The sequence below is a fragment of the Alosa pseudoharengus genome, unplaced genomic scaffold (assembly GCF_046254945.1).
Source record: "Alosa pseudoharengus isolate Yale_2024_CS ecotype anadromous, Long Island Sound unplaced genomic scaffold, YU_APseudo_1.1 YU_APseudo_1.1_scf_10, whole genome shotgun sequence".
In the NCBI taxonomy this organism is placed as follows: Eukaryota; Metazoa; Chordata; class Actinopteri; order Clupeiformes; family Clupeidae; genus Alosa; species Alosa pseudoharengus.
Window position 1 is genome coordinate 5,388,857 of NW_027468565.1, and position 16,144 is coordinate 5,405,000.

Consider the following 16,144-nt stretch of genomic DNA (forward strand, 5'->3'; position numbering starts at 1 on the left):
ACAGTTGGGCACACACACACACACACACACACACACACACACACAGGAAGAGGGAGAGGGAGAGAGAGAGAGGGAGAGAGAGAGAGGGAGAGAGAGAGGGGGGGAAGGAGAGAGAGAAACAAACAAATAATATTGTGTACATTCATATGTATGTACACACACACACACACACACACACACACAGACATACACACACACACACACAAACTTCCACTAGGCTCAGGAACTCACTGGACCCCTGGGACAAGATTCTTGCCCCTCATCTCTAGTAATCTGACTGCCCCTCCCCAAGCCTCAATTCCTCTTCTACGATTAAGGCAGGGTGGGACCCTCTGAGCTGGGACACAATCTTCTGATTACCCCCATACCACCACACACACACACAACATACCAAAACTGCGGACTCGCAGCCACAGAAAGACTTCATGCTGACGCCTAAACAGACGAGACAGAGAAAAGACATAATGCAAGCAATGTCTTTAAACGCAACTCAACTGTAAACAATTGTTTGTTTGTTTTTAGTACATGGGAGCTGAGCACCTCCATTCCTGTCATCCATTAATTTCACACACACTGTTAAGTACTATCTGTATGCAGAATGGATTTCTTCTTTCATGTTGTCCTCTGTTCCATCAGCACACAAACATCACTAAAGACAGGGTTTAAGCTGTAACCTGAAATTGAAAGAAACATGGGCCTCGGCAAAAATGCCACAGAAGGACAAGGAAAATAAATGAATAAATAAACAAATAAACAAACGATCTCTGCAAAGACAGACCTTCATTATCTCCAGAGGCTGCAGTAGCAGTTTCACTGTTGCAGTAAAGTGAACTGGAAAGCAATCATCTGATCAGCCACGCCCTTAATTATAGCCCAGTCAGTGAAACCCATATACCCGCCGGACAAAAATACAAGCAATGTGCATGTATGTAATGTGTGTGTATGCATGTATACAGTGCATGTACATCCCTCAAGCTTGTTTGAGGGTTATTTTTGTTTCTGTGTGCTTCCTGAAAAGTGGTCCAGCTCTGCCAGTACTTCCCAAAGCGTCTCCAGAATGCACTCTGGCATCTGTGGAAGTTCGCTGAGTCCTGCCTTTCTCTCTACCCCCATCCTCCTCCCACACCTCCTCCTCCTTCCCATTTCCCCCCCAAATCCCTCACTTTGATTTCTGACACAGTTCCACATGGGCGGACTCAGCTGTTCTGAAAGAGACCTGGCACCGCAGTCCAGTCTGCCCCCCCCCGCTCTCTGGGGCAGGGAGTGGGTCAGTCCTCGGCAGCACGTGGATCGTGTCCAGACCTGGGGTAATTAAAAAGCCAGCACCCAGGGCCCCTTCATTCAGGATCGTATTAAAAAGCTCCCATTCAGGACGCGGCTCAAGGCCGCCGAGTGTCCCTCTCGCCCGCTGAAAGGAGAAAAAACACGGGGGGGGGGGAGATGGACAGAGTGAAAACCCACAGATGAGGGAGAAAGAGAGAAAACACTAAAAGGAGAAAGAGAGAGAGATAAATGGACAAAAACACAGAGAGAGCTTACATCATGGATGCCAGACACACCAAAGTTTGCAACCTCACACCCCACTATCCACCCCCTGGCAAAACTATGCAGAGCACAAGCGGGTATGAGATCATTCCTGCTGCCCCTTTCAGCTTTCACAGCAACTCAACAACATCCCCTCAGAGAACAAGATGGAGAAAAGCAAGACAGGGAAACAGGAGAAAAGAAAGCAAAAGACCACACAAAATTTGTTAAAATCATTTTAATCAGATACCGTCCACTCCGTCCCTTAAAGGAGAATTCCGGTGTGATATTGACCTAAAGTGTGTTGAAACATGATACCGAGTGTGAACGTATATCTCATAGCCCATCTCGGCTTGTCCCTGCACTCCAAAATCTGGCGCTAGTTAGTCGATGCTACCAACAGCTTTTTTAATGGGGTTGCCTCGCCAAAATAATTCTGTGGAAATGCATGGATTCCAGTTGCTGCTACTGGAAGAAACGGGAATCCATGCATTTCCACAGAATTACTTTTGGAATCTGATCCCTTATCATACATGTTCATTCTTACTCGTCGCTCGACTTATCGTGACTAAATTCAAGATGGCTGCAAACGCTAAACTTCGTGAAGATATTGTCTGTATAAATCGTCTTGTAAGTAAACTACCAGTGCTTTTTCAAAGTTCTCAATGTCTCGTTTTAAATGGCAGGGCCCTCGGAAGTCTACCAATGAAGTGTGGAGATACGTTGAGCCTCGTAAATGGTGTAAAACAGTGATTTATTTGCATGGCTAGGCCGATGCCGAGGCACCCCCATTGAAAAAGCTTTTGGTAGCATCGGCTAACTAGCGCCAGATTTTGGAGTGCAGGGGACAAGCCGAGATGGGCTATGAGACATACGTTCACACTCGGTAACATGTTTCAACACACTTTAGGTCAATATCACACCGGAATTCTCCTTTAAGGGACGGAGTGGACTGAGTCTCACAAGAGGAAGATGCAGCTTCATTTTTGGTCTCAGAGTCGGTCTGAAAGCACTGGCCCAGGCACATGACTCTCAGACAGAACCCAAAATAGCTCCAAATCATGTCATTCAGTCCAAACAAGAGTAAACAAGGAAGGCCACACAAAGGAGCTATTGGGGTATTTCTGGTGTTTTTATTTTTTTGTGTTGTTTGAGAAGCAGTTTCCTGGTGAAGGAGTCGTACTGCTCCATTTCCTCTCCTTCCCTTATTAAGACATGGTTTACCATCGGACAAGCACAGCTCTAGCAACCATGTAAGGACGAAAGCTGTAGGAGAAGGTCAACGTTACAGTAAGCCTCATTTTTCACTTGTCGTGCCTCCGCCTGCACGAGACGAGACCTTACAGACACCACAGCCCCTACCCCTCTCTTTGCCCTGACAGAACAATACATAGGCCATCACCACAGAACCAAGTGTACCCACGTTTGCCCAATGAAGGCCATTGTTTTGATCTTAATATGCATTTGCTGCATAATGCTCTTTCAGAGGAGACTAGTTAGATGCAAAGTGCATTCAACACTGGTGAGTTATGGATCATAGTTTATGAACAACCATCTTAGTTCTTATATAGTTCTAATATTCTCCCACTAGTGACTTTCTGATGCTCTGATTTTAGACAGAGCTTTCAGAGCAGAGTAGACGCTGCTTCATATAAACAATGTACAAAAGATATATGATGCATCTGTGGTCCATGAATGTCCAGATGTCTGTATGCCTGGCATGTGTAATGGAAGACTGGGCAAGTAGCAGTGCCTCCTTTGCCAATGAACAGACATTTGTATACACCTGGAAGACTGAGCAGGAATTTAAAAAGGGTGAAAATGCACTAAAACTGAGATAACGTATAAAAAATGTGATTCTGCTTTTGAGGCCCATCGTAAACTCCCCAAACGGGCCTTACCAGGGTGAGTGATAACAGGAGGGCTGGTCTTTCTCCCCAGACTGCAGATTATCATCAAATGTAATTTTCCAGGCTGTCCGGACAAGCCCCCCTTCCCTCACACCTCCCATCCCTCTGCATCCTGCCCCCGACCCCCCCCCCCCCCCGACCCCAAACCATTCCCCAAAAGGACTCTTGATGTGTTACTGTTTCTGTGCTCTCACTCTGTATCTGTCTGCCTCTCACCTCTCACTCTGTCTGTTATTACTCTCTGTCCCCTCTCTCTCTCTCTCTCTCTCTCTCTCTCTCTCTCACAATGTCCAATGTCTGTCGCTCCTGGCACAAACTGTTCTTTCCGAGCCTTGCTCACCTCACTGGCGCATATGCACCTGATCTTTGCCCTCTTGCTTGGAGAGGCGCCCACACAGATCTCACTGTCTGTGTAACGCGAGAGCCACTGTATCCACACTCGCTTGATAAAGGAGACAGAAGCTAAAAATGATGTGTAAACAACCAAACACAGCTGCCGGAGCCACCCTTTTGCTCATGTTCGCCTTCACATGCAATCACCTCAAGCCTCAGGGCTTATGCTGCGACATGAGTACTCTTGACAGTGGAATTGATGTTGACAAACTGTTCTTGTTGAGGTCTGTGGGTCTTTTGTTTTAAAATATCATATACACAACAGTTTAGCATTGTTGTGTTTTATGTAACTACCTTCAGCAACATCTTCAAATTCATTTTGATGGTATAAATGTGAAGGATACACTGTCCTTCCTATTAGCTGTCCAGGTTGAGCATTATGTGGCTCTGTGGTCTGGGACAGAATGACCTGCAAAAGTGTAAGAGAAGCTCTTGCAGCACAGTGCTAACTATTTCACCAAAAGGTAGCATACTAGCAAACCTTCAGCTTCAAACTGTTGGTGGTGCTTGCAAGGTTTTTGTTTGCCTTTTAGGTAGTTAGTTAATATTCTGCTTTAGTCCTGAGTGCAAAGACTGCTCTGCACATCTGACTGAAAAACAACAGACAGGAACTCACTGAGGGGTGGAGGCCTCAGGGTCACACTTCAAAGCCTAGCTCAACACTGCCCCCTTGTGTATATGTATCGACCTGCACTGACATAATTCTACTCTTGGATGTGTGTGTGTGTGTGTGTTTGGTAGGGGCACAGCAAGGCCATTATATGAGAGTCACGTCTGCTGCATCCACCAATCCCATCTTGCAAAAAAAAACAAAGCGCCTGAAAAGATGTTACTGCTGCTGAGCTAGACTGACGACATTGACTGGACCCTTGCTGTGAGCTCACAGGAATACAAACACAGATGAGTGTACCCTAGGTCATCGCATGCCGTTGCAACTGGATCCCCAAGAATAATAAGAATGACCAAGCCCTCAGGGGGTATTAAACTGCCCCGCTACACCCACCACCTCTCCCCATCCCTCTGGAGCCCTTCCTATTCTCATAGCAGGGGCCACCCCGGGGGTCTGTTTCTCCTGGCTGTTGACACAAACAGTGAAGACAAAATAATACACACAAACGCCGGGCAAAGGCTGAACAGACGCTCTGACCTTGGGGAGAGTTCCCACAGCTGGGCCACCTCAAATGACAGAGACTAAGAGTCTGAATTTATAAATGGAGCTTATTTTAAGGGAGTCTAAGAACTGTAAAATAATGACCAGAGAGTACTGGTAATATCTTGTTTAAATATGCAGAGGCAATCTCCCAGCACTACACAGAAGCAACACGTTTCGTCTATGTTTCTGACAGTGTGTGTAAGTGCTGTTACTGAGCAGAATAACCTTGTGTCTCTTGTGCATGTTAAAAAATGCAAACCGGCGTACTGTACAGACACCATCAGAGCAGTAAGAGCCTCTGCGGCTGCTCTGGCCCTGATCCTCTGCTATCGGGGTGCGTCTACTTTGTCTGGGTGTCTGGATTTGGAAAGACTGTTACCGAGCAGAGTAGTCTCATATCGGTCATTCATGTTAAAAAATGCAAAGCGCTGCGTTTGCACGGTAGCTTGGGTCCTGGTAATAAGTGTCAGCTACTATTGGGGGACACCTACTTGTCTGGGTGTGCGCGGGCTGTTACTGAGCAGAAGAGCCTGTGTCTGTGTCTGTGTCTGACTGGGCCTGCAGGAGGGCATGGGGGCTGTGTTTAAATTAATAAAAGACCTGGTAAGATGCGCTCCACTTCTGCTCCTGCTGTCAGGAAGAAGAGGAGGGCAGAGGAAGAGGAAGGGGGGGGGGGGGTGAGGACAGCGATACTCTGATTTAACCATGCCAACACAGACACACAAACACAAGAGCAAATAGATGTGATACATACAGAGTTACATTACACTACTAAAACAGCTAAACAAAATACTACTAACTACACACACATATACATTGTATGACACAGGGAGCCATAAAAGCTGCCAGTGCACTCATTCTCTCTATCTATCTCTCTCTCTCTCCCTTTCTCCCTCTCTCTCTCTCTCTCACACAAACACACCACACACACACACATACACCTAAGAGGAAATGGAGAAAACAACTGGAAATAATTTTTGCAGACAGTGCACACTCACGGTCACTCATAAATGCGCATGAACACACATAATAACAAACACTCAGGCAGATGAACGCACCAACACTGTTCTACAAAAGTGCACCAGTACAATAGCTCATTAACCGTCGCATCTGTCCGAGGGCGTGTATCTGAACTGCAGCCCACGGAGGTCTGATCAAAGCTAAACAAGATTACACAACAAGCATGCATGATCTCAATCTCCCCTCACAGCAGGCTATGCCTGATACTCACAAGAACAGCACAGCAGCTTCCTTCTAATACATCATTCATCATGACTCATCACGCCTGTTTATTAGGGTGAGCAGAGGTTTGGTGATGGTGGGAGTGTGTGCTTGAAACAGACAGACCCCATGGGACCAACCCCCTCCCTTCCTCTCATCAATTCTGCATCAAGTATAAATGAAGTGGGCAGACACCAGCTGTTCTGAGGACATCTCGTACGGAACAATCCGGAATAACAGCGATGGAAGCCGCATGAGCCTGAGAGGAACCGCTGTGATGAGTTGCTTGTCGCTGGCACAGTCGCAGTGCCAACCAAAATCATCTGGGATGCCCGGCTCACAAGCAATGAATAATCAGTGCTGGGGGTCGCAGGTGGATGCGTGTGATGAATCATTTCAAATGATCGGTGTTCAGAAACAGCCTACACACACCCTGGATAACAACAGCACACAACAAACATATCAATAAGCACATAAGGCCGACTAGATGGTGAGAGAATCTCAGGTATTGGCACTGGCAGTATAATTTATGTGCAGCACTGAATTACCATGAGCAACCAAAGCAAAAAACAACTATTGTAAACAGTCTCCCACTTCTCCCATATCTGATATGATCTGATAAGTGAACACACAGTGAGTAGTGAACACACACAACCCCGGAGCAGTGGGCAGCCCGGAGAGCACTTGGAGGTTAGGTGACTTGCTCAAGAGCACAATGTACTGACTGTCACATGTGCACATCAACTGTATTTCCAGAACTGTTTTTCTGAAGTCAGCATTGATCTAGCTTTTGTCTAAACCTTCACGCTCATGCTTCTCTAGCTATTATGTACATGTAAGAAAAATACATGCATTTGTAAAAAGCACCTTTGGGAAAAGTGAAAATCCCCTACTCAAATCCAATGGTCCACCCACAGTGTCCTTTCATGAGGAAGTGTCAGGCCTTTCTGGGTAGTCCAGTTGGGGAAAAAGTGACCAGTCCTTTCCTGTAATTGTGCGGTCATATGTCACACATACTCATTTAAAAAGGTATCAGGCCCCAGAAGTCCAGCCATGATGAAGAAAAACAGCACCTTTCCTTTTCTGAGCAGAAATTACAATTTAGAAATGTCTCTTTTGATTACCAGTCATACATAATGAGTATTGACAGAAATGCACATGTATGTCAAAGTCCAAGTCTACCAAGTTTATTTACAACTTCACCAGATGGATTTTAGGCACACAACCAGGACTAGAGAGGAAGAATGGCGCAAGCATGAGTGGACCACCCATATGATGCAAAAAGGCTGCTGTGAGGTCAAAATACAAATGCTTTGCAGTCTGGGTGCGATTGAGGGGAATGTATTACACAATAAATGAAAAACCGACAACAGGAAACATTTCTACACACATCAGCAGAAATAAAAACGGTCATTCTGGACCATAGATTCTGGTGGACCAGACATTTATCTTACATGAATGAGCATCATGGTCATCATTACTACAATCATAATCTATTCCCAACAGTGTGTGCAGCCATCCACATAGTCTAACACACACACACACACACACACACACACACACACACACACACACACACACACACACAAGCGGTATTTCTAAATCTCCCACAGCCTTTGGTGCCCCGTTCCTAACCGTTTGGCCGCCTGTCAAACAGGAAGTGGAGCATCACTGGCTGGCGCGGCCCCCTCAACCTCTCCATGTCAGTCCAACACCCCACACATCTGCACTAATAAACAGTTCCCCTGTCCCCCACCGATAGCCATCGCTCTAACTCCCCCACACAATGGGGATCTTCCTGCCAACTTTCCTTGACACTGGGAAGGGAGCGAGTGGGCACAGCTCTGATAGGAAGAGAGGAAAAGATAGAGACGGACATGTCAGAGCAAGAGAGAACAGCGTTAGAACAAACAAACAGAACATGGGAGACTTCAGACAGACACAGTAAACGAGAGACAGAGAGAGAGACAGAGAGAGAGACAGAGAGAGAGAGAGAGACCTCCTCTACAAGTGAAACTACAATGTGTATGAAATGCATTTGATGGGTGAATTATTACCTGTGAGCAGACAACCCATGAAGACAGGGTCCTCCTGTCAATCATTTGACCAGTTTCTGTTGTGTTAATGAAACTTAAAGATAATATTTAAACTGGAGCCTACAGGAGAGGGTCAGGCCACTCTGGACACTACTGTATGAATGAGCTTGAGTGTTTCTAAAGGGGAAGACACCTACACACAGGCAGATTAAATGAGACACAGACAACCCCCCCCCCCCCCCCCCACACACACACACACACACACACACATACATACATGCACACAAACAGCTTTGTGCCACATAGGCGTCCAAAAACCTGCCATTCAGCGGTGGCCTATGAATATGCACATTTGCCTGCTTGTGTGCACTTTCACAAAGTCAGACAGTGAAAAAGGGCCTACATGGCCATTGAGCTGCCTTGGGAGGGTAGCAACCAAGTCTCTCCATTTGCCAAATGGTTCCCCACAAAGCAAAATAAAAGTCCCATTGGTTGTGTTTTTTCAGCCACCCTCTTTCCACTCTGCAGGCTGTGCCATCCCAGTCAGTGTCAAACACATGACAGCTTAGGGCCATTTTTCCAACCCCAGTGAAGCTGTTTCTAATGGGACAGTTAAAGTACAGCGACGGAGAGCCAGGATAGGCAATGCTGAGAGGGTTTTACCTCCAAGCCGGGGAATTTCTCTCTCTCTCTCTCCCTCTCTCTCTCCTCTTTCTCTCTCTCTCTCTCTGTTCATTACAGGTGGCCCATGTTTCCAGATCTTGGGAAAGTAAACACACTCCTGTTGACAGATAGCGCTAAAGTCTTGCATCACACCAAACCAGACAATGGTGTTTGCTAAGCACATACCTCAACAGAAATATGCATTGACTGTTTCTTATCTTTGTAATGGCCTGGATGGGGATCAGCTCATGTACATATAGTGAGTGAGTTTGCCATTTCTAATGGTTTCGAGGTAGGCCAAGAATGTTTGTCCATACCAACAGACAGTAAAATCTTCAAAACACCTTCAATTGGAATTAAGCTAATTGTCTTTCTTATGTTACAGCACGAGAGGCATTTAATCATCCTGACTTTAATTTGTAATTTTAAGGAAATAATGAAAGTGTTATTTCATGCCACATCAATGATAACTTTACAAATATTAGAAAGACAATACACAAGCTGAAGGTGTTGAAGAAGGACCAGGAGAGACATCTGTCAGCATCTCTCAAAACAAACAACAACTGTGCACAAACCAGAAGAATCTCGTCTCTCTGTAGAAAACCACCCATGGAAGGGGGGTCTGGGGGATTTGGAGTGGTCATTGACATGTTCTAGCTGTCCCAGCTCCTCTAGCTGAGAGTTTTATTAAGGGTCCGCCACAGCACCAGCTCCCACAGGTCAAGCTAAGAAAACAACACTGCTGAGCTGGTCATAAACAAAGCCGCCCACCCTTACACTTTCTTAATGACAGCAGGTAGGATTCCAGAAGATTTGAAAAGATTTCTCACGCACATAATATGAAACTGGTTGCATGAAACAAGTTACACTTGTCAGATTATGAGAGTCAGATTTCTTGACAACAACAAAACAAAAGTGCTGCAAGGAACATTCTCACTTTCAACTGTATATCCAACTTCCCTCAACTTTACACACAGACCTCTGCATTACTCTCCAACCACTACATTTTTGTGATAACCTATAGGTCAGTTAAGATGCAGATAGATGGTGCCGACATGTTCCCCTGATCCTGTTCAGAGAGGCTCACATTCTCACAGAAACAAACTCCCTGGCATTCCACAGGTAACGCCTACATATGACCTAGTACACAAAGGATTGTACTATCATACAGTGTACAGACTAAGGAAATATATAGTTAGACCCAACAGGACATGTGGACCTCTCATATTGACCTGAACAAAATTAAGTGTGAGACTGGACATTACTATGTCACTGTAAGCAAGTAAGATGTGTGTGTGTGTGTGTGTGTTTTTGTGTGTGTGTGTGTGTGTGTGAGTGTGAGAGAGAGAGAGAAAGAGAGAGTGTGTGTGAGAGGGGGGGGGCACACCTCCAATGCCCTACATGCTGAAGCTTTCTGTGCAAACCTGCTGTTGTCTGGGCAACGTCACTGCATCATTGCTTTGTAACACAAAAAGTTTGGGGGAGGAAAGCCACCATAGCAAGACGGAAACAAGTAGTCTATCTTCTTGTACAGTGAAAATCTTACGGCAATATCACTGACTGGTACCTAAACACCCCAGTAGACCAGCGAGTTTATCATTAACTACAGCAAACGCAGCTCTACTCCAAAACATTATTTTGCAGCAAGTCCGCTCTGTCTTTGGCATTGCAGTCAGTGGGGGTATGTCTTGTTTAATGTAGTATCAACATTTAAAAACATCCTCTTCTATTTAGCCACTATTTCCACGGATTTCCATTTTTGCCTGACACGAGCGAGAAAAGTTGCAGGCTACAGATTCACAGCAATGTAGGATATTCAAATATAAACTAAAATAAAAAGTCTTACCTCTAAGAGACTTTAAGGGTCCCAAAGGCGAAAGACAGATTGCAAGAAATCCTCAGTCCGACGCGATTGAAGAGGGATAGTTCTTCCTAATCTGCTTTAACCACACAGTGACAAGTTGCTGCAGTATGGGCAGCCCACTCGGTTCAATCCTACCCCGTGTTCCCACCTCTCATAGGATGCGCCGAATGAAGACCTCCTTCTCCAATAATTATGGAAACCACGAACTAACTTATTAAGGAGCACAATTGCTGACAACCCACTAAGTTATTCAAAGTATTATAATAAATCAGCGTCTGCCTTAAAACGGTGTGGAATTTAACCCTCCTAACAACAGCTTAGTTGATAAGGTCACCCCATGCCCATTGCCCAATCTCATTATGGACAATGGGTGTAATGGGGAATTACTTTGGAGTCGAAGGACACATAAATAACAGTAGAACACATCTCTCAAAAATAGGTGTGATAAAACTTTTGTGCGCCATATAACGAGACTGAACATACGGAACCCTGTGGAAAAAACAGTTAGCCTGTGTTGAATACGTGGTTATTAATTGCGGTCTTCCCGTTCATTTAACCGTTTGTTACGTCTTGCAAGTAAGCGCAGGCGCAGTCTGTAAGAGATTACAATTACCTTTAGTTTTCTTTTTGTCTGATTGAATTAGAATAAACTTCCATATTTTCCATTCGTTGCTTCATAAATAGGATTAGGAATGAAAGCTGTATCCGACACCAATCAAGCAGTGAAAAGGGATGCATGTCAAAGGCGCCAGACAGTAGCCTAAAGCAAAGTTGCTGATATGGTTTAGCCTACAGGTCTGTGAGTGGTTAATTAAGCAAAGACAGAGCCTCTGCAATCTAAGCGCACATGTGAATGGGTGTTAGCGCCTTAATGGTGATATGATTAACTGTAAACAGTTCTGAACATAAAACAAGTCTAATATGGATAGACTAACCAGATGACACACGATATGCCACGATGTACGTATCTGCTTTTACCACTAGAGGGTATAATTGTCCTGATTTTAGCATGATGGCCACAGGCAAAGCAGGAAGCGCAGTGTACGGACAGAGCCACTGATGATGAGTAACTTAGCCCCCACAATTAAATGAAATCATATTGTTACCCAGTTGTTACTGTTTCATAATATGATTGATTAATTATGTTCTCAGTTTTCATTTCATTTTTGCAGGATCCTTTCAAACGTTCTGCTCTGGGGATGTTAAACTGCACTACCACGCACTGCTTGTGCTCACCCGCACTCTTTGGGTTTCCGTCACCCTGACCTGCCCTTCCTCTCGCGCGTTTCCATCTCTTTCAGCCATTGTTCTGCCACTTATCTGCTGTCATGGGACACACGTAGGGCTCCAGCAGCAGACTCTGGTGCCACGGCTTTGATGATAAACAAACACATCCCCTGTCCCAGAAGGCCATCTGTTTTGGACAGTTTGGATGTCCTCACCCATTTTCTCATTGGCGCCTGTTTATCATAGACTATAGGCCTACTGTGTTATAGACCTACACTTGGAACTGAAGAAGAGACTCGATGTCTGACTGATGTCTTTATTCTCATAAATCACCAATATAAAGAGAAAAAATACATAAGAGCTATTATTGTGTATAATCACAGTAGGTCTGATTCATACTCTGATACTTCGACCCATCACCACGGGATGCGGTTCCCTTCCCAGTCCAAAAGAGTGCCCATGTGTTTCTCTGTGAGCGAGGAGATGACGTTCAGCATGCCAGTCACACTGTCCTCTGTTGACAGCGGAGCCTGGACAACAGAACAGACAAACACAACAACATCAGGAAGAGGCAAGTGCTGGTAACTGTGGCAACATCACAGACATGATGACAGCTGATACCTTGTGTAGGACAGGGATTGTATTCTCCTAAAGCTTCAGCTCAATTAGTGTTAAAGGCCATCAGCATTCTGCAACCATGTGTTTAGATTGTGTGTGGAGTCATGTTGGCCTGATGATCATGCTGGTTCACCAGACAGAATCTCTCATTCCTCCTTCACTTGAACGAATGTTCAAGCACCAGCTGACTGTTACAGCTGTCTGACACAGACATGATGCAATGCAGGTCTACAAGGCACATCAGTAACAGAGATAGGCTGCTGAAACTGATGCTGTAGTGACCGTAGTGATGTGGTTAACTGTATAAGTGAGTATAATAAAAGGAACTTTTAAGCTATCTCCATTATTATCACTATCAGTAAGCTAATAATTGTATTTAAAATTCACTGAAATAATTTATTATGAATATGAAAATGTTAGTAAAATGAAAAATAAAACATAAATCAATGTCTAAAAGTTCATATTCAGTTTTCACATGTTAGACCCCACCCCACCCAGGTCTAGTTGCTAAAATCTGGCTGTGATAAAGACCTGACCTGTGTGTTATTTGACCATACCTCTGGGCCCCCCATGTCTGTCTGCACCCAGCCTGGGTGGAGGGCCATGACCAGAATGCCGTCCTTCTTCAGATCCTCGGACAAGCAGCGCGTCAGCATGTTCAGTGCAGCCTAGACAGGATAATATCACTGGTCATATGAACCAGCTTTACAATGACCAAAGGACCTATACATTATGTTAGGTAGGATAGGATATACATCGTCCTCTCCGTCTATTGGCACGCTTGGTATAAAGTTGAGTGAAAAGATAATGTTTTGACAATTTATCTTATCTTTATCTATAGTCTCACAATGAAAACAACAAGGAGCATCCAACCTTGAAGAAAAGCAAATGTATTAAAAAAATCCTCAAAAAAAAATCAGGCTTTTTGCAATTATTCAGATAGGACAGTGAAGACTGACATGAAGCAGGTGGAAGAAAGAGAGAGAGAGAGAGAGAGAGGGGGAGGGTTTGAAAAATGACCGTGGGTCAGATTCTAACCTGGGTCCCCGTGGGCACTTGGACCTGCATGTGGTATGGACACTGCAGTTGCTTGCGCCACAGGTGCCCCCTTCTTTACCTTTGACAAAAGCACCTGTGCAACAGTTACTGGTACTACTGTATTAAGTGCTTTGTTAAAGGGACACCAGGCAAGCCTGATGCTTTTTCTCTACGAAACTCCCCATGGCTTGGTCTGAAGCTCTTTTCCTTTTCTTTGCATCTTCCATCAAGAGTTTTCGCTGCTTCTTCGCCGGCTCTGCCATTATACACACGTTTGCAACAATCGCTAGCGTTTCGTTAGACTGCCTCTGTGCTGTGGATGCAGGATGTAAACTGATCCTGCTTCGGTCAGCGGGTACGATACACTGAACTTGCAAGTGGGATATTCTTCCTACAGGCAGTAAGGGCGGGGGAGAAAGTCTTCATTCGCCCTGTAATGAGTCATTTAACCATATACTGACTTACGAAGATGAGTAATTAACACGAAAACGTTGCCTGGTGTCCCTTTAAGCCTCCCTTTGCCATTAAAACAGTGTTTAGTAAGTTGGACAATATAACGCAATTAGTCTTTACAGAATCTCTCCTGGGTCCTTTCTTGTGCATTCTGCTCTTCAGCTCACCCCACTGGTTTTCCATGGAGCTCAGATCAGGGACTGAGATGGCCATGGCATCTCAGTGATCCTAAGATGCTAACCCCTTCAACAATGATCCTTGTGGAATATTTTTCCTTTCTTATCAACCTCCTCATTGTGCGTGGGGGCAAGATAAATATGGGTTTGTCTCAGTTTTTGTTTTACCTCTAACCCTCTTTACCTTGTTTTACCTCTAATTTCATTTGACCATGGAACACAATCCCATGAGCATTTAAAAACTCCATTTGTAGTCTACTTAAATGTCAAGAGAGACTTTATTCTGGCAAGTCTTTTAAATCAGTGTTTCCCAAAGTCTGGGTCGCGACCCACGGGTGGGTCGCAGGAGAATTTATTTGGGTCGCCAGCCCAGCACAATTTATGTTGTGTTATAGGTCTAACTGATACCATTTGTCATTTGATACCAGGAAAGTTAACAGTTTTCTATTGGGATGTAGTTTGTTAACTACCACAGTTACGGTTTTGTCATAAAAGCTCATGAAACTGGCGCATGAAACTGGGGGACGAACGCATCGCAGAGGGGGAGCCAGAGCATGGATATCTACCTCTCAAAATGAAACCGTTCTGTGGGGCGCCTGCCATGACCTGTACCTCGCAGTTGCAAACTTCAAGGGACATGAATCCGCCTATTTGCACGAACATTAACAGATACCAGCTCCTCAACTTTACCGATTAAAATCTAGTGACCGTGCTGTCAACTAAAGCAGACATCCATAGACCGGATAAGGATATTCAATTTGCATGTAGATAGTTTCGATTGTAGATGCAATCTTTAAAGTTAATAGCAACCTCCTCACATTCTTATTTCTGATTTAAAAAACAGTGCATTATATTAGGCTACAATTTAAATAGACATTTTAAACACTATTTCTCTCGTTTTCTACCTCGCGAACTCCAAAGTAAAGGCGCATTCTTCCGGCTATTGCCCAAAAGCCTCTTGTTCTGATATAACGACTATATAATATAATACAACAATACAATATAACGACTTGAGTTATTTGCTGTTTACATCAGAATTGACGTCCACAGTGTTATGGACCCATTTGTCTGCAACACAACGTAGCCTACAACATTTTTTTTAGAAATACAGAAACAGCTTTACTATGCTGACGAATGCGCAACATGCGAGAATTTCCCCAAACTCTCGGATGTGCATTAAAACGTATCTTTTCAGTAGTCATTTCCAACTTTTCACGCTGATGGTGCTCAAAATGCAACACTACCGTGTTCAAAGCAGGATCTATCTATCTAGATCCTATAGCAATGTATGGTTGGGGAAGGCATAGAAAAGTTGGAGAACCTGTGGCCTAAAACAGTGTTGGTGGTTGCAGGGTAGATTTGAAGTGAAATGGGTCGCGATGGTCTGTCATTTTTAAAAAGTGGGTCGCCAGAAAAAAGTTTGGGAAACACTGTTTTAAATGATATATCAGTATGGAGGTAACTTCTAGAGTTTTTGTTGGAGGCTTGGTGATCCTAAGATGCTAACCCCTTCAACAGTGATCCTTGTGGAATATTTTGCCTTCCTTATCAACCTCCACATTGTGCGTGGGGGCGAGATAAATATGGGTCATTGTTCAAGCAAGTCTGTCTCAGTTCTTGTTTTACCTCTAAGTAGACATTTCTACTAGCCTGGGAAGTCGTAAGTCAGCGAACCTTTTCCAGACCCACTCCCAGTTACAATTGTGAAGGTCTGGGTGTTCCCAGGCTACATTTCTACCCAAATCTATTTTTTTTATTGGGTTCTGATTCACAAAGCTGAACATACTTCCCCGTCATTAGAATTGGCAAGTTTTCCTGTTTTTTCCATGATGAAGAATGTGAATGACAACAAGGGCATTTGACCCCTG

The 16,144-nt window shown here is 44.5% G+C and overlaps 2 protein-coding genes across 2 annotated transcripts in view; both read right to left on the bottom strand.

The window, feature by feature from the left end:
• Positions 1–10,867, bottom strand: part of ripor1 (RHO family interacting cell polarization regulator 1) — a 67,575-nt gene extending 56,708 nt beyond the window's left edge. Inside the window, exon 1 of the mRNA XM_076303810.1 lies at positions 10,747–10,867. The gene's annotated coding sequence lies outside the window, so the exon portion shown is untranslated. The remainder of the gene's footprint in view (positions 1–10,746) is intronic.
• A 1,426-nt stretch (positions 10,868–12,293) lies between these two features.
• The window catches only part of LOC143142882 (C-signal-like), an 8,421-nt gene continuing 4,570 nt past the window's right edge, over positions 12,294–16,144 (bottom strand). Inside the window, exons 5-6 of the mRNA XM_076303812.1 lie at positions 13,167–13,277; positions 12,294–12,521 (exon numbers count right to left, since the gene is read on the bottom strand). Of these exons, the coding sequence (XP_076159927.1) occupies positions 12,408–12,521; positions 13,167–13,277 (225 nt within the window). The 3' untranslated portion in view covers positions 12,294–12,407. The remainder of the gene's footprint in view (positions 12,522–13,166; positions 13,278–16,144) is intronic.